The following is a 16,633-nucleotide window of genomic DNA, read 5'->3' as shown; positions in this document are numbered from 1 at the left end:
AGCTCCGTGTTGAAATATAGAAATCTAGTCCATTCCTTTAAGTAGCTGTATAGCATTTTTTATATGAGCAAAATAATTGTTTATGCCTTCTCCCACTTCAGTTCATGGACTCTAAGATCGTTAGAAATGATACTGCAGTGGAAGTGCTCACACAATTCTAGTCCTCACACGTGTACTCAAGTCCTGTAAGGTATCTACCTAAGTAGAATGGCTGAATGGTACACGAGGGGCATGCTGAATTTTATCACAATTTGGCAAATTACTCTCTGAAGTAGTTGTACCAATACACTCTCACTACCAGTGCACTTAAGTGCCTGCTTCCCCATACCCTTTTCCATGCTGGATGCTGGCAGACTTTAATGTTTGCCAATCTGTGAGCTAAGCAAGGGCATCTTTTTATTTAGGTTTTCATTTTCCCAATTTACTAGTATAATCTAGTGCCTTTTCATGCTTATTGGCCATTCAGATTTCTTCCTTTGTGAAGTGTTCAGGCATGTGCTTTGCCAACTGCTATTGGGTGATTTGGGGAGTTTTTTTCTTATTAACATAAAAGAGAAATCTGTTCTGGATACCAATCATTTAGCTGTTATTTGGCCATTGCAAATATATTTTTCTTTGTCCATTGTCAAGTTCATCATCACATATTTTTTTTTCCTTTAGGAAGGGCATACAAGGTCATTCCAAATGGGTGAAGGGCATTTTTTTCTTCTTTAACCCAATGCAAGATGCCATACTTAGTCTCTGCAATTAGCTGAACAATTTTCTGCAGATTTGAGCAAAACTTCCCTACAAAGGCCTTCAAGGTTCTTCCCCAAATCTGAAGAGTAAACCCCTCTTAGCATTTTGGGAGTTAGATGGAGACAAACTGTTACAGCTAGGTGAGCAAAACAAGAGAAATAGATTCTCCATTAATATACCAGTAGCTGAACAGAACCCACCCTTCTCAAAATGGTCTCAAAGTAATTTGAAAGGAGTTTCTGTAAGTGAACTTATCACTTAGTGATCACTGTTTAGGCATCTCAGATTGAAAATTTTAACTTTGACTCCATGGAGTCCTTCTACTTTTCCCCCATCTTACTAAGAGCAGGTTTCAATTATGTAATTATGGTTAAAGAGGCCTGAATAGTTTTTACTCTTATGCCTTCACCCTGATTGGATAATGGTTTGCAATGACTGGTTGAGAGCTGTGGAAACACAAATATAGGCCAAAAGCTTGGCTATCTATGTAAATATTTACAAATATGCTCAACTATAATCTCTGTGAGGTGAGGGCCCATGTTTACCATATTCACAATGGTTACAGCCTCAGTGTTCAACTGGGATGCTAATCCTAGTTCGTGGGCATGTGCAGAACATTCCCAGTTCACAGCTCTTTGTTGAATCCTAAATCTGTTTTAGGCACTCTGTATTCTATGAGCTTGGTGTAATCTGAGTGACCACTTCAGACAAAGTCCCCGCCCTCATGAAGGGTCCATTGTAGTGGCAGGAGAGAGGAGTGACACTAAAGAGAAGTGAAATGGGATAGAGTTGTGGAGTGGTGGGGTAGGGGCAGGAGAGTCTCTGTTACAGAGACTGTGGTCTGCGAAGCCTCTCTAGGAGGGGTCCCAGTGAATTCAACAACATTTACTAGACAGAGAAAGAAGCAGTCACAGAGGTAGATTAAGATATAGCAAGCCACAGAGTCAGGGCTCCAGAACAGTTACTTCCAATTCAAAAAGTAAGCTCAGACTATGCATTTTCATTTGGGGCAGTTTATATGAGTTTTTTTTTTTTTTTTTTTTTGGTGGGGGGGGTAGTGAAACATTGATTTTAAAATAGAAGGGACTAATAATGCACTTTAAAATATGCTCTTTTCTTTGGGGGGGAATAGTTTGTACCCAGAGAGAACAACTGGCTTCTACAGATTGGTGGTGGGCTAATGGTCTAAGCATTTTGTGTATTTCTGACCAGTCTGTCTCCTACAGCTCACTCCACCAGGGTCCATCTTTAAGCCCTGCTGAGTGTTCTCATTCTGCAAGCAACTACAAACTACAGCTCGTGGGAGGATTTAACAAAAAATGATTGGAAACCAAATTTAAAGTGCAGCACAGAGTTTATGGGCAGAAACTGCAGATTGCACAAACGAAACATTCCCGTGATGAAGATTTTCTAGATACTGATTTAATGCAGACTTCCTCCTTGTTCCCTTTATTTTGAAAAAATGGTTTCAAGTTCTTAAGAGTATCTAGTAGGTGTTGAGTGTTTCTTGCGGCCTCCCCACAATGACTGTCTAAAGAGAAAAAAATCAAGCTATTCTGGGTTTTGTTTTCTTAGCCAAATGCTTCAATCAAGACTGTTTAAGAAGTACCTTTTGTTGGGTTTCATTGTTTTGTTTCTTTTGCTTTAGTCAGTACAGGCACCTTCAAATTTCCTCCTGTAACCATTCCCCCCCCCCCCCCCCAGGTCATCATCCGACCTGGCTGGTGGGCCGGTCTGCGGGTCTCGCAGCAGGGGGGATTTTTGCTCGGGCTCTAACTTCGACACAGCATTTGCGGCTTCGTTGAGGAACCAATTTTCAAGTTAAAGAACAGATGAGAGTGTTCGCTCATCTTTCGAGAAATATTTAGGCGCTTAGTCCGTTTGTCACTGCCCTCTGGGTGCTCAGTAGTAAGCACAGAACGCGGCGCCGGTTCTTCCATCCTGGTGTTCGCCTGGTCCTCGCCCGCCGCTTTCTGTCCCCGGTGCGCGTCCCGAGCGCGCCCCGCAGGGCCCCGGCCGCACAGCCATTGTTCTCTCCCGCTTAAAGACGGCTCGCGAGGGCCCTCGTAGGGCTGTCTCCCCTCGCTCGCTCCCCTCCGTTCCCTCGAGAGACCCGGCGGCGGCCGGCGAGAGGCGGGTGTCGGGTCGGAGCCAGGCCCTGCGGCGGCCGGCGGGCCCGCGGGGGTCAGCGCCCTCGAAGCCCCCCGAGCCGCGCGGCCGCCCAGCCGGAGCATCCCGCCGCGGGCAGCGGGCAGCGGGCGGCGGGCGGCGGGCGGCGGGCGGCGGGCTCCGCCGGGACCCGGCCCCCTGGGTGCGGCCGCCGCGACCGAGCGCGCTGCGGGGCCGACGCAGGCCAAGCGGGGCTGCGGCGAGAGCAGCCCAGCCCGGGGCGGAGGAGGGACGAGGGGCCGGGGGCCGGGGGGATTTCCTTCCGCGCTTCCCCCTCCAACGGGAGCGGAAAATGTGATTTGCTGTGCATTCCAGGCGCGGTTCCCTGGGGTGACCTCTCCCAGCCGGCCCGGGCGGGGGAGCAGACAAAGAGGCGAGGCGAGGCGGGCGCAGAGGGGTCCCCGCGGGAGGCAGGAGGGGTGCGGGGGCGGGGGCAGTACCGGGAAAGGGGGCGGATAGCGGGTCCGGCCGCGGCGGCGGCGCCTGGCCAATGGAGAGGCGCGGCCCCGGGCGCCCAGCTCGGCCGCCGGCATTTAAACCCGAGACGGCGCGATGCCCGGCACTCGGTGCGCCCTCCGCGGACCCGGCCCCCCTCTCCGTCCGGCTGACCCCGCGCCTCGCCGGGGCGGCTCCGGCCGCGGTCGCATCAGGCCCCAGGGATCCGCCGGACTGACAGGTGAGTGCCGAGGCGCCCGTCCGAGGGAGGAAGAGCAGAGAGGGATGGGGGGGCGCAGGGGTCCCCGGGTCCCAGCCAGACTCCCACGTCCCGCTCGGTGCAGACGCGCGGTAGCGCTCCAGGCCCCTCCAGGCGCAGGGACGGCGGCCCCGCTTCCCTGGGGTGATGGTGCAGGAGAACCGAGGGTCCTTCCCGCCGTCGTGGCTGCCGTGAGCTCTCCCCGCGCCGTCCGCAAGGGAAGCCTGGGGAGGAGGATGCCAGGAACGGGAGCCTCGGCCCCGCATCCCTTTCCCGCTCCCTGGGCCTTGCTAACGCGCTCTGGGTGCGCTGCCAGCCTCGGCCGCACCTCCAAGGCGCGGAGCCCCGGTGGGCGCCGCGGGAGCCGAGGGGTCGCGAGCGGGAGCGCGGGGAGCAGCCGGGACCTGCGACCCCCCGACCCCGGCGCCAGCCGCGCTGAGCGGGTGCCGGAGTCTGGAGCGGGGCGCCGGGGCTCGCGACGCGGGCGGGCTCCCGTCGGCGTCCGAGCCGTGATCCTGCGCTGCGCCGGAGGACCCCGAGTCGGCCGCGGGCCCACCGGCCGGTCCGCAAGGGGAGACGGAGCCCCTCGGGCGCCAACGGGGCCGCGGCGGCGGGGCGCGGCGGGAGCCCGAGCGGCGGGTGACGGGTGGGCCCCGGAGTCGGGCGAGCCCGCGGGGCGCCCCGCGCCCGCCCCCGCCCCGCGCCCTCCCGGCCCCCGCCCCGCGCCCGCCCCGCGCCCGCCCGGCCCCCGCCCCGCGCCCGCCCCGCCCCCGCCCCGCGCCCTCCCGGCCGGTGCGCACCCGCGGGCGCTCGGTGCGCTCTTCCGGGCGTCGGTCGCCGCACACGCGCCTCGGCCGCGCCGCCGGGCTCCGGGGCCCTCTCCCCGGGGGCTCCTTAACTTGCGTCCCAGCGCGCCCCTCGCCCGCGCGGCCCGCGCTGCTCCGCTCGGTGCTGCTGACGCCGTCGCAGGGCCGGGCCGGGCCGGGCCGGGCGGAGGGGCTGTCACCTGGGCGGCCGAGCCGTCCGTACACTTCGGGGCTGGGAAAAGGAACGCGCCACGGCTCTGGCTTGGCCTTGCCCTCGGATCCCGGCCCCCCCCGGGGGCACCCCTGCCCGGAGCTCCCCGCAGTGGGCCCTGGGGACAGCCCCCTCCCCGGGGGGACGTGGCGGGGCACACAGGAGGTGCCAGTCGTTCGCGCGCCCAGAGCTGGCCCGGATGGGTCCCCGGGCCGATCCCGCTGCGCCTCCTCCTGCGGCGACTCTGAATCCCAGCCTCTTACACAGGCAGCCTCAACCTTAGGGGCTAAAATCTCTCCTTAAATGACACAAGGGTCGAGGGGCGACCACTGGTAGGTAATTGGATCTCCTGTTGGAAAAAGCAGATTTGAGCGCTGTGCGCGTGTGTTTATGTTCCCCTTTGAGAACTGGTGCCAGGACGCGGGATGATTAAAACGATCTATTGTGTTGAGTGGGTCACGGGGATTTAAGCGGTCCCGGGGCCCCCAGAGTGGTGGCTTCCTTTAGGCTGTACACACAACTTAAATAAATAGCAGAGAAGAGGTTGAGATATCCCCCAGCCCAGGGTGAAGAGTCTTCTTTCACCCCAAAGTGTCCCAGTCCCCAAACCTTGCTTTCCTTTTTTCTTTTCTTTCCTTTGCTCTTCTCTTCTTTCTTTTTTCTCTTTTTTGGAAGGGCGGGGGCGGGGGGCGGGGCTGGGATCTTTAAGAGATGGACATTGCAAAGCAACAAGGGAAAGATATTAAAACTACAGCCTCATCTCCTCCCTGGCACACCCAAATCAACAACAGTAGGTGATTTGATTGCTATCAATGGATAAATTGAAGTCTCCAATTGAAGTATTAACTAATTATTGAGGGGTTCTTTAGAACCGGGGTTGCTCTGTATGTGTTTAACCCTCAGGTCATTGGAATTAAAGTCTTTTATAAACTTTGTAATGTTACAGATTTCCTATTTCCTATTTTCTTTTTAAAAGTCCATTTTGACTGAGATGTTTTTGGTAACCCACAATCTATAGGAAATCCTAGTTTGCTAACAGTTTTTATGTGAATGATTACACAAAGAACAGTAGAAACCTACTACGTCCCCACATCTTTAAATAAGAGCTGCCTGCCTTCTTAACATTAAATATTACAAGTGAGGGGTCACCTGGGTGGCTCAGTGGTTGAGCGTCTGCCTTCAGCTCAGGGCATGATCCTGGGTCCTTGGATTGAGTCCCCATCTGGTTCCCCCCCCACCCACCCCCCACCCCGCATGGAGCCTGCTTCTCCCTCTGCCTGTGTCTCTGCCTCTCTCTGTGTGTCTCTCATGAACAAATAAATAAAATCTTAAAAAAATATATTACAAGTCAAAAAAGGCCAAGAAATTGTATGCCATGGACCCCTTTCTGAAGAAATACTCATCAACAGCAAAGCTGTGGAGCATGTCCTAGGATAGAGAGTTAAGGACTAATGGGAAAACCTAATGCTTTTATGTAAAGAAAAGTTGGGGGACAGACAGCGAGGTAACTGTAGCATCCAACTGAAAGGCTCTGATCAGGCAAGTGTTACCAGCCCATGTCTTACATCTGCAAGGAATTTTCTTTAGTTTTAACATATGCTCCTAGAAATGCAAAGTACAACAGTAATTCCTGGAACGACAGGAGTTTTTTCTCTTCACACGTGAACATGAAGATACAAACTAGATAATTATTTGACTTACAATATTCTTCAAATTGTATTGCATTAGAAACAAGTTCATGTGTCCCTCTGTAAGTACTGTGCCAAGTATCCACTGAACAGTGGGTAAAGACACTGTTTGGGGACTACGTAGAACTGGTCTCAAACCCTGACTCTCCAGCTGCGAAGCTGTCTGACCTCGGGCAGATTCCTCACTTTTCTTACTCTCGATTCCCTGATTGATAAGAGGAGGACAATATTATTGTTATATCGTGAAAAAGAAATTATAAAATATGGTCTGAATGTAGCACAATGCCATGCATGCTAAGGATTCAAAAATAAAGATCACTCTTAGTATTAGTGGTGGTATTGGGAGAAGGCAGTAACATTATATGGCACCAGATATATATTACAAGGTGGTTCTGAAATTAAATCCCAAATTCCACACACCTAGGGACTAGCACGCATCTTGCATTACAATCCGGAACCTACAGATTGACTCCCAGTGGTGCCACTTGGTGAATATTTACTACTTTCTAACTTGTTTCCTGTTGACCTAAAAAATTGTGTGCATTCACTTCAACAAAACAAATTTCCTGAGAGCATATTGCTCCTGAGATACTTAATTACCTGGTGGTCCCTGTATGTGAGGTGGGCAGCCAGCCTGATTTAGCTTGAATGGTCTTCTGAATAGGGAGGTTGTAACTAGGGTCTTGTGACTCATACAGGATGATACTTTATCCTTTACTAGTTTGCCAGCAAGTCATTCTTCTTATCTTCTTGATTCAGCTTGTCTGGAAAAAAAAATCGACCCAGTATATTCTTATGAAATTCTCCTTAACTTCTAAAGGCAATCTTTTTAAAAATCAAAGATCAAATTAAAAATAACCTTTCCCTTCTCAAAGATTTAGTCCCAAGAAAAAGGAAGAGATTATTCTGAAATCTGGCTTGAGTTTAAAGCATTTGCTGTCACTTTCATTATCTTCTTCTACTGGGAAAATAATTTGATGTCATGCCTGTTAAACATCTTTCTAAAACTTAATTCTTCAGGACAAGTCGATCAGAGATGTTCAGGCATAGGCCTCTGGCTCGCTGACCATTGTCAATTCACCGTAATTCCCACTCAGCACTCCGTTTAACTGATTATGAGCAGGTTGGTTAGCTAAAATGAAAAATACAGCAAGAAGAGGGCCAAGAGGAGTTGGCCTAAACTTTCCCAAGATGTTGAGGATATTGGACACAGGTCACCCAGAGCATTTTTATTTCTGATTCCTTAGAGTTAGATGATTGTGCTCTTTTGGGCCTTGTGAAGATTGGAATAAATCACCATGATCTCTATAGAACAGAGGTGGCTGATGTGGCTTAGCCGGAGTACACACGTTTTCTCTTGATCACTAAGGAAAACCCGAAGGAAAGCATCCAGTAGAGAAGAACTGCTTGAGAATATCTGTGTACTCTGGGACAAGTGGATTGGAGGGGAGGACAGTCATCAAGGGAAAAAAGGTAGGAGTGAGTGGATTTTGCTGATGGAAAACAATTGCAGAGAAAGCTCACCACAAAAATACGATCACGTTTCTTGGAGAAGCACACCTGCATTATGGTGAAGTTGAGGCAGGGTTTGAAAAGAAGATGCTGTTTGCAGTGAGTACATAGGGAGGTCTTTGTGGGTGTCTTGATGCACTCTGGTCCCACAAAATGCAGCTCAAGTTTAATGCTGTGATTGGGTCATTTTATGAATGCAAATCACCAAAAATGTTGACAGCTCTTACACGTGGGAATAATTCATAGGAACCCAAGGCTTGATTAGCATTTGGATTGGTTTTTTTATAACGAGGCATTCTGGGAGGTGTTGATAAGGAAAAGAACTGTCCTCCAGCAATTTACATCTTTGTGATTTCCTCCGTGCTTATGACATTTACAAAGTGCAAATTATTTTTCAAGAGCAAAAGCAGTCCCTTTTCCCTCCCTGAGTAATCCCCACCAGTCTGTGGTGTGTGTGGGTGGAGGTTGGGTGATTGACCGCAGTGACTTGACACAGCCCTGGTTCTAGTGCCAGTCCAGTTCCAAACCTTCTAACTTACTCACATGGAATATGCAGAGTCCTTCTGAGACCGCTGTCCTTTAACTAAGGTCTGTGTTGAGATTCCTGACATTGGTTTCTACTTTTCTCCAAATAACTAGTTGCAAGGTTTAAAAATTCGAAAGCCTCACAATAAACACTAAAGATGTTATAAAAACCTACTTTGAAAAAGTAGGTTTTTTTAAAAAAAAAAAAGAAAAACCATTTTATAATATTTTCCCCACCTAATAAATCTTACTTTGCAAAAAGTGTGCTTTTCTTTTTTTTTTTTAAATGTACTTTTCTTAAAAAAAAAAAAAAAAAGAAAAAGAAAAAAAGAAAATAGCCTGTTGTTCTAGACCCCTTTGGCTTATGGCATTCACTTGCTCCCATAGGAACAAGAAGTCTGTCCAAATTAAAACTGAAAACCACAGTTGACTAATTTTGAATGTACTACATGCTTTATTGTTGGTTTCTGCCAAAGTAATTTCAGTGGCTTCAATTAGAAAATAAAGCCTGCAGCATTCTGCATGGGACCAGGTAAAAAGTAGTGGATATCTTAAGTGTTCCTAAAAAAAAAAAAGAAAGAAAGAAAAAAAAGAAAGACCAGTATCAAGGTGCTCCCTAGGTTAGGAGTTTGCTGTACTGCAAGTCAGCAATCACGAAGATTGAATTAGGCTCAGCTGTTTACTGGCACACATGAGGGATTTTAAAATGAAAACGGATTTTAAAATCAACGTTAAAATCCCTAACAAGTGTTTGTTTAACAAAAGAGCACCTACTCTGTGCCAGGCACTGAGATTAAGGTGATGAATAAGTCCTCCTGACTCTCAGACTAGGTATCTGTTTGATGATGGATGTGAAAATGCCAGGAAGGAAAAGTTGAGCATAAAAGAGTCCTGTGTTGGTCTGGAGAAAGGAAATTGCATTTTTTGGACAGATGTTTGTGGGAGGGGATGGCTTTATGACGCGAACTGTCATATGCAGACAGTGTACATTCCCAGTCAGCTTCAGATTGGCCTCTGTGATGTTGGGCTCTGAGGGTCTTGCTCTGGGAGGGCTGCATTGTCCCTGGGGCCATTTTTAGGAGGGATGAGGGAAGACTGTGGGTGTAGGCCTAGGGTTGTCTCATGTGCTCCTCTTTGAAATGGGCAGAGACTGGATTTTAGTTTAGATCTTGGTCCCCAGTTGAATAAATAGCAGAAGCTTGTAAAAGCTTCTCAAAGTCGAATACATTTGCCTAAGAGACTGAACTGTCATGGCTCAAGTTATCCTGGTCTCTGGAGAAAATCAGCACTGTTTTATAACTGGACGTTTCTCATGAGCGATTTTTTAAAAAGACAAAACAAGGAAATTAATTTTTTTTGTTGTTGAGGCAAAAAGGGCTCTGTTTAAAGAACAGGGATGTTGTAACATAAACTGACAGAAGCCAGGGAGTCCATAGTCAAAAGCACGGGAGCTAAATGTCACATTATCAGTTCCAAACTTAAACTTGCCCAAAAGGCAAGTTTAGGCTAATGTCGGAGGAATGGTGCCATTTAAGGGTATTTTAAAATTAATCTTTAATTATCTTCATTTGACATTATCCTTAGGGTTGCATGGTCTTTACTTACAGGGACTGCTGCTTAGAGAATGTAGATGCTACACTGCCTTGGTCTCTGAAAGGTAACTGCTTTAGCTAATCATGCCAACGTGTACGCTTCCTCGGGGGATCGTGGTAAGGTCACTATTAAATTGCACTTCGTGGTTATTCTATGTAATGCTGGTGTACAGAGGAGAGCAGGGGAATGGGTGCTCCCAGCTGTGCCCTTATGTTGGGAACCATGGTGGGCACGGGGGGCAAAGGGGGTGGGCTCAGAGCTCACCGGGCCTCAGGGTACAGCTGGGGAGTAGCAAGGGGAGTGGAAGCCTCAAGATTCAGGTCACATTTGGTATGATGGCCTGAGAGGGAGGCTGTGAATTTGAAGCTGCTCTCTTGGAAAAGAAAATCCTTCCACATCCGAATAACTGTCTCTGTGTTCCAAGGCTGCAAGCGCTGCAGGCCTGGCTACTCAAAGCCTGTTAGAAAAGCAGACCTACTGAATCAGAATCTGCATTTTAACAATACCCCCAGGTGATGGCCTGCTCTTTGAGGTTTGGGAGAGTTTCACTAGCAAGGTGCTTGCACTAGCCTTTTAAAAAATATCCTGGTGCTTCTCCTCTTTGTCCTCTATGTGCTGTACCTTCGCTCATCGCTCTGCCTGTAGACTAGGTCTCCTTTCTCTGATTTACAGTCCTCACTCCCATTTTTTTTTTCTCTCCCCATCTTTGCTTTCCTGTTTGTTTGGTCACTTTTCCCTCCACCTCCCCCAGTTATCTGGGGGATTTTTTTTGCCGTTGTTCATTGCCTTTCTGATCCATGTCTAACTCCAGGCCTGTCCACAATAATTCACTATAATTCATTTACTCAATGTGTCCATAGCATTTATTAATATAAATATTTGCACATACATGTTTTCTTATGCCACTTTCTACCTTCTAGATTTTACCCATGCGCATGTGCACCCACACACATGAATGACATATGTCACCATTTAAAAGTAGAAAAATGTACCTCATGATATAATGGATGATATAATAAATATCTGTGTGATCTTTGTGGTAAGGGAATTTGTTCTGTCCGCCGTGCTGCTGCACATTTGGTCAGTTCTCAGACTGCTCCTGTTTGTACATCAGATTTGATGTGAGCAACCTGTCCGGGGAGATAAAGCATGTGTACCTGTGCTTCCAAGAAGCCATTTATTGAGACGTGAAGTGATTTTCTCCAGGTCAGGTAGCAGGTTGTCGCCCTAGGACTTGGAGTCCGTCTGGGACTTGCAATCCATCTGGGCTCTGCATCCAGTGTTGTTTCTGCTGAGTGCTCCTCCTGGGTCAGCTGCTTCCCAGTCCCCTCCTGGGGTTCCCTTGCAGCAAACAAACTTCCCCTAAGCATCCAACCAACCGAACAAGGCACCACCCAGGAAGCGCTCAGGCTTGCTGGGGAGAAAAAAAGAAAAAAGAAAAAGAGTGGAAGCCTTTTGTGGCTGATGAAGCCTGGACAGGAAAGCTGCTTGTCTTGCTGTAAAACAAAATAGAAAACTGGTTTCCCCAGGGAGGCGCAAAGGTAATTTGGCATAAAACAAGACCAAATGCAATGAAGTGACCATGCTATAGAGCCAGGCGTGATGGGTGTCAGCAGCCAGGAAGGAATTCCAGGGGGTGAACATGCTGTGGAGAGACAGGCCCCCGTTGAGCTCTTGCCTTATTCACTGGTGACCCTGGGCCAGCTACGTCATTGTGGCTTGATGGCTTGGCAGATGACAAGACTAATAATACCTGATCTCTCAAGATCTGGTGAGGAGGAAATGAAATATTTTCCAGGAAGTGTTTACCATGTGCCTGAGAAGGCGTTAGCTACTCTTACTGTTCTCACTGACTTGTCCATCCTTGTCCTCTCTGTGCTTCCCTCCACTAGCATGAGCCGCACGGCCTACACTGTGGGAGCCCTGCTTCTCCTCCTGGGGACCCTGCTGCCCACTGCCGAAGGGAAAAAGAAGGGGTCCCAAGGTGCCATCCCCCCGCCAGACAAGGCCCAGCACAATGACTCGGAGCAGACTCAGTCTCCCCAGCAGCCGGGCTCCAGGAACCGGGGGCGCGGCCAGGGGCGCGGCACGGCTATGCCTGGCGAGGAGGTGCTGGAGTCCAGCCAGGAGGCCCTGCATGTGACCGAGCGCAAGTACCTGAAGCGAGACTGGTGCAAAACCCAGCCGCTCAAGCAGACCATCCACGAGGAAGGCTGCAACAGCCGCACCATCATCAACCGCTTCTGCTATGGCCAGTGCAACTCCTTCTACATCCCCAGGCACATCCGGAAGGAGGAAGGCTCCTTTCAGTCCTGCTCCTTCTGCAAGCCCAAGAAATTCACCACCATGATGGTCACGCTCAACTGCCCTGAGCTGCAGCCGCCCACCAAGAAGAAGAGGGTCACACGCGTCAAGCAGTGTCGATGCATATCCATCGATCTGGATTAAGCCGGGCACAGCCAGCCTGTCCTAGGGATGCAGCCCCGGGTGGCCTGAGCCAGACCTAAGCGACCTGATCCCTACTCGGCTTAAACCTACAGGCAAGAAGAACAACCAGCTGCCGTGTGACCGGAGCCTGCTAGTGCATAGTTTGTGTGCATGCGTGTGCGTGGTGTTTGGGGGTTTGCAGACGCTGTGGAGGGCACTTCCTATCATGTAGACACATCCGCTTCCCTGGGACGGCAGGGAAAGCTGGGGGTGGGGGGTGGGGGGAGGAGTGGGGCCGGCGGACGGGCACCGGGGCTCCCCTGGGACCAGAGGCCCCCCCCACCCCCAAACGAATGCTGGTGGAAGAGGCTACTCTGGGGCGAGGGACCTGTCTTCAGCCGCATGACACTGGAGAAGGTCTTCGTTCCTCTCTGCCGCCCTCCCTTCCCCAGCCCACCCCTTAGGATCTCGGCGACTCTTCCAATTCCCTACCTGCCAGGGACACTAACTCCGCTCAGGGGACCATAGATGGTCACCCTTTCTGGCTTTGGGAAGGTCCTCCCACCCGGGGAGGCCGGCGCGGGGGAGGTCGAGCAGTGGGAGGCGCAGTCTTGCGGGGCCGCCCCAAAACACAGCACAGCCGGGCTTCCCCACGGCTTCCTGGTTTCCTCGATGTTTATTGGAAACCAAGCAAATGGACGAGAGATGGAGGCGCCCAACAGTCATCACCCGGCTGTCCCCGTGATCTGCTGAACTTGGCTGCCCCCAAGAGCAAACTTCGAACATAAATATTGACCACTCCTATTTCCGGAACCAAGTGAGTGAGCTAGACCAAGGAGACCCCCCAGCTCCACACCTCCCGGGGGACATAGATGAAGCTCAGAGCCCCCTGTGCCCGCTGGGGAGGGAGGAAGCGAGCACCTCATAAGGGGTCCTGGTCTCTTTCCTCTTGCCTGGATGTGATCACCGCTTTGCCAGTTATTTCCGTGTGATGCTTCTGAGAGCCACAAACCTGTCCTACAGAGACTGTGGCTCTGCCCAGTGCACCTGGCAGGGAAGAATCCGGCTAAGGTGGGAGCGCCTGGAGCCTGCTCCATGTGAGCTACCAATGTATCCTGGGCCTTTTTGTTTTAGCCACTGGTAGGAGATAGAGCTGGAGAGCCAAGGAGAATAAAGAAATAAAGGAAACTGCCTCTGATGAAGGAGTAGTTTAATGCCTGGGAAGAGTTGAAAGGGATGCATCCTCCCCTTCTTCCTTTGCCTCCTCAGGGTCTAATGGGAAACCCTAGTTAAGAAATCAGAGCATTTGGAAAAGAACCAGCCAAACAAGCATTTTTGTGCATTCGCTGTCTCTCTACTGGCAGTGGGATTCACGTTGCCAGTCAGAACCTACTGGTGGACCCCCTCCTCTAATTAAACTCCAGCTCCTGGCAACCCCTGCTTAGGATTTATCTAGAGCAGGGTCGGTGGACTTTATTGCATTTTGGATTTGGCTAATCTGTTCTCTTTAAGCTTGAGGTTTTCTGTGTGAACCCATTCCCACACCTAAAACACTTTTTTGTTTTGTTTCGTTTTGTTTTTTGCCTTGTGCCTTCTCATCCTCACTAGGCAAGTTGTGTGATATGGGAAACACTCACCATTGACTAGCATTTTAGTTGCCCATCAAGGCTCCAGCCTTGCACTATAGAGGCTATTTGTATCTCATTTTTATTCTTTTGGTGCGGCGCTCTCCCGTCTAATGACCAAGCCAGAACCATGCTTTGAGGCAGAAGTTACCTTGGACGCCCAAACTACTGGGTCAAATTTTGAAACTTCTAAACTCACTACTGATGATTCCACCCTAGGCAAACTTGTCCAAACACATGGTCTGTGTATTTCGTATACACTGTATGCCCCTGCCCTAAATTTTTCTATCATCCACATCCTCCAACAATAAAATGCAGAATGGATTTAATTAAGCACACAAATACTAAGCCAGAATTTTGAGGGTGGGGAAGAGGAAAAGAAAGGGGAAGGAGCTGAATATGTAAAGCCACACTAGAGAGGAAAAATGACATTTAGAACCAGAGACACTGAATTTCTCTTGTTGTTTTAACTCTGCCACAAGCATGCAGTTTTGTTAAAAAGAGATGACTTAAGTTGGCAGCAGTAATCTTCTTTTAGTAGCTCATACCACAGTCTTGCATGTAAGTTGGATTTGGCTTAAGTAAAGAGAATTTCCTCAAAATTAACTTCGCTGGGTTAATCAGCAGCATAACTACCCTGGAAAAGTACCCAGCGCTAGCCAGAGAGGGAAACGTCTGCTTTTCTTACTGTGCCTGTATTAAGACTAGCGAAGTGTGGTGTGTCTTACAGCATTTATTGAAAGTGCCACATCTATTACATATTGTATTGGAGTCTTCGATGAAGAAATATGTTTTTTTCATTACTACAGTAGAAATTTTTAATGGAAAGATATCGGTGATCTCAATCTTTCCTATTAAAATGATGCCAAACACCAAATATGAATTTTATGATGTACACTTTGTGCTTGGCATTAAAAGAGAAAAACACACATCCTACAAGTCTGTAACTTGGTTTTTTTTGTTGTTGTTGTTGTTAAAAATGTACATGAAAAATCTGGAGGAAAAGATAATTTCCACTGTGTGGAATGTGAATAGTTAAACAAAAAGTTATGGTTATTTAATGTAATTATTAATTCAAATCCTTTGGTCACTGTGATTTTGAGCATTTTTTTCTCCTTTATTTGACTTCCTCTGAGTTGAGCAAAGAAGAAACTGGCACAGTATATGTTGTTGGATGCTTTTTATCAGGTCAGAGGGAAACAATAAGATCTTGACACATCTGAACATGTGTTAGGGAGTCAGGACCTGAACTTTTTTTTCTTTTAATTGAATGTTCCTTAAAGGTTAACATTTCTGAAGCAATATTAAGAAAGATTTTAAATGTTATTTTGGAAGACTTTTGATGTGTGTATACAAATAGCAGAAAATAATGAATAGTTCACAAGTCCTTTTAAGGAGAAAATCTAAAATGAAAAGTGTATGTACAGAACCTATATAAATGACCAGTTAATGCTTAAGCGTGGAAGTAGTCCTATTGATTTGTCATTCTCAAGATATTTAATATCAACTGCATTATGTATTATGTGTGCTTTAATCACGTAAAAACAACAGAGGATTATATAGACTATGATTGAGTTACTTTGCTATGTATGAGGATGAGGGGGATTTAATAGCCTCATAAAAGTTGATTTGGTTTAAAGCAAAGTTTTATGAATCTGTAACTAGAATTTGATTTTAATCCCAATTATGTTCCATATAACCTTTTCCAAAGAGCAACCTTTCCCAAAGAGCAACCAATAAATTGAAACTCTTCTCTGTGCCCATGTGTGTGTTTAACTGGTAGTGTTCACAGGGTAGGGTGGAACAGGATTCACTTGTCATGGGAAGGGAGCTAGAAAAGAGATAAATAGATTTCTTGTATCACAAAGGGAATTTATTTCTTCCAACTAGACCTTTAGGATTTCAGTAGGACACCTCAGGCAATTAGAGGTGAGGGAAAGTCACTGTGTAATGGAAAGTACCAGCCTCTAACCCAGAGCTAGAAAAAAAGAGCTGGAAAGGGTTTTGTGAACCTTTCAGGCATGGAAGAGTTGTCATGCAGAAATGATGATACCTCTATTTAGAAGTGTTCAAGGGAAAAATGGAAGAAAGATTTGGGGCTCACTAGAAGGGAGATAATAATGAGAGTGATTCATCAACACAATGAGCTGGCTTTGAGATGGTGAACTCTCTGTGCTTAGAAGTATGAAAACACATGCTAGAACTCATTACATAGGGGTGTGAGGTAAAGCAAGTTACTGTCTTGGTTTTGCAGTTGAACTAGCAGATTTCTGAGGTCTCTTCCTACTTGGACGAACAATACAGGATTTCTACTAGGTATCTGTGCTCTGACAATGGTGATGAAAATACCAGCAATTATGTCTGGAGTGCTTAGGCCAGACTCTGTGCTAAAGATTTTATTTGAATTGTTTCCAACAATCTTCGTATATTGTACGTATACCATTATTATCGCTGCTAGGGGTAGTGAACTCATATGGTTTCACTGCAACACTTATGCACTTAAGCACTATGCAAAATTGTGATATTTTCAACTTATATCAGTTACTCTTTTAAGGACAGAACACAATACTCTAAAGATAGATCCAACTCTTGATTATTCACATTTAATGACTGGTTACCCTGGGGTTGTAGTTGGCATCACCAGG

General features: G+C 48.1%; 1 protein-coding gene across 3 annotated transcripts; it reads left to right on the top strand.

Moving 5' to 3' along the window:
• Nucleotides 1-3,445: 3,445 nt before the first annotated feature.
• GREM1 (gremlin 1, DAN family BMP antagonist) lies at nt 3,446-15,747 on the top strand. 3 transcript variants are annotated; one of them, XM_038579960.1, is made up of 3 exons: nt 3,454-3,583; nt 9,951-10,000; nt 11,829-15,747. In XM_038579960.1, the coding sequence occupies exon 3, from the start codon at nt 11,830-11,832 to the stop codon at nt 12,382-12,384; it is 555 nt and encodes a 184-aa protein (XP_038435888.1). In that variant the 5' UTR covers nt 3,454-3,583; nt 9,951-10,000; nt 11,829; the 3' UTR covers nt 12,385-15,747. The 3 variants fall into 3 exon arrangements, with proteins under 3 accessions (XP_038435887.1, XP_038435888.1, XP_038435889.1); XM_038579961.1 differs by having other exon boundaries at nt 9,951-10,052; XM_038579959.1 differs by lacking the exon at nt 9,951-10,000 and having other exon boundaries at nt 3,446-3,583.
• The last annotated feature ends 886 nt before the right edge of the window (nt 15,748-16,633 follow it).

The sequence above is a fragment of the Canis lupus genome, chromosome 30 (genome assembly GCF_011100685.1).
Source record: "Canis lupus familiaris isolate Mischka breed German Shepherd chromosome 30, alternate assembly UU_Cfam_GSD_1.0, whole genome shotgun sequence".
Classification (NCBI taxonomy): domain Eukaryota; kingdom Metazoa; phylum Chordata; class Mammalia; order Carnivora; family Canidae; genus Canis; species Canis lupus.
Note: the sequence above shows the minus strand (reverse complement) of the source record. Positions and strands in the feature narration are given on the sequence as shown.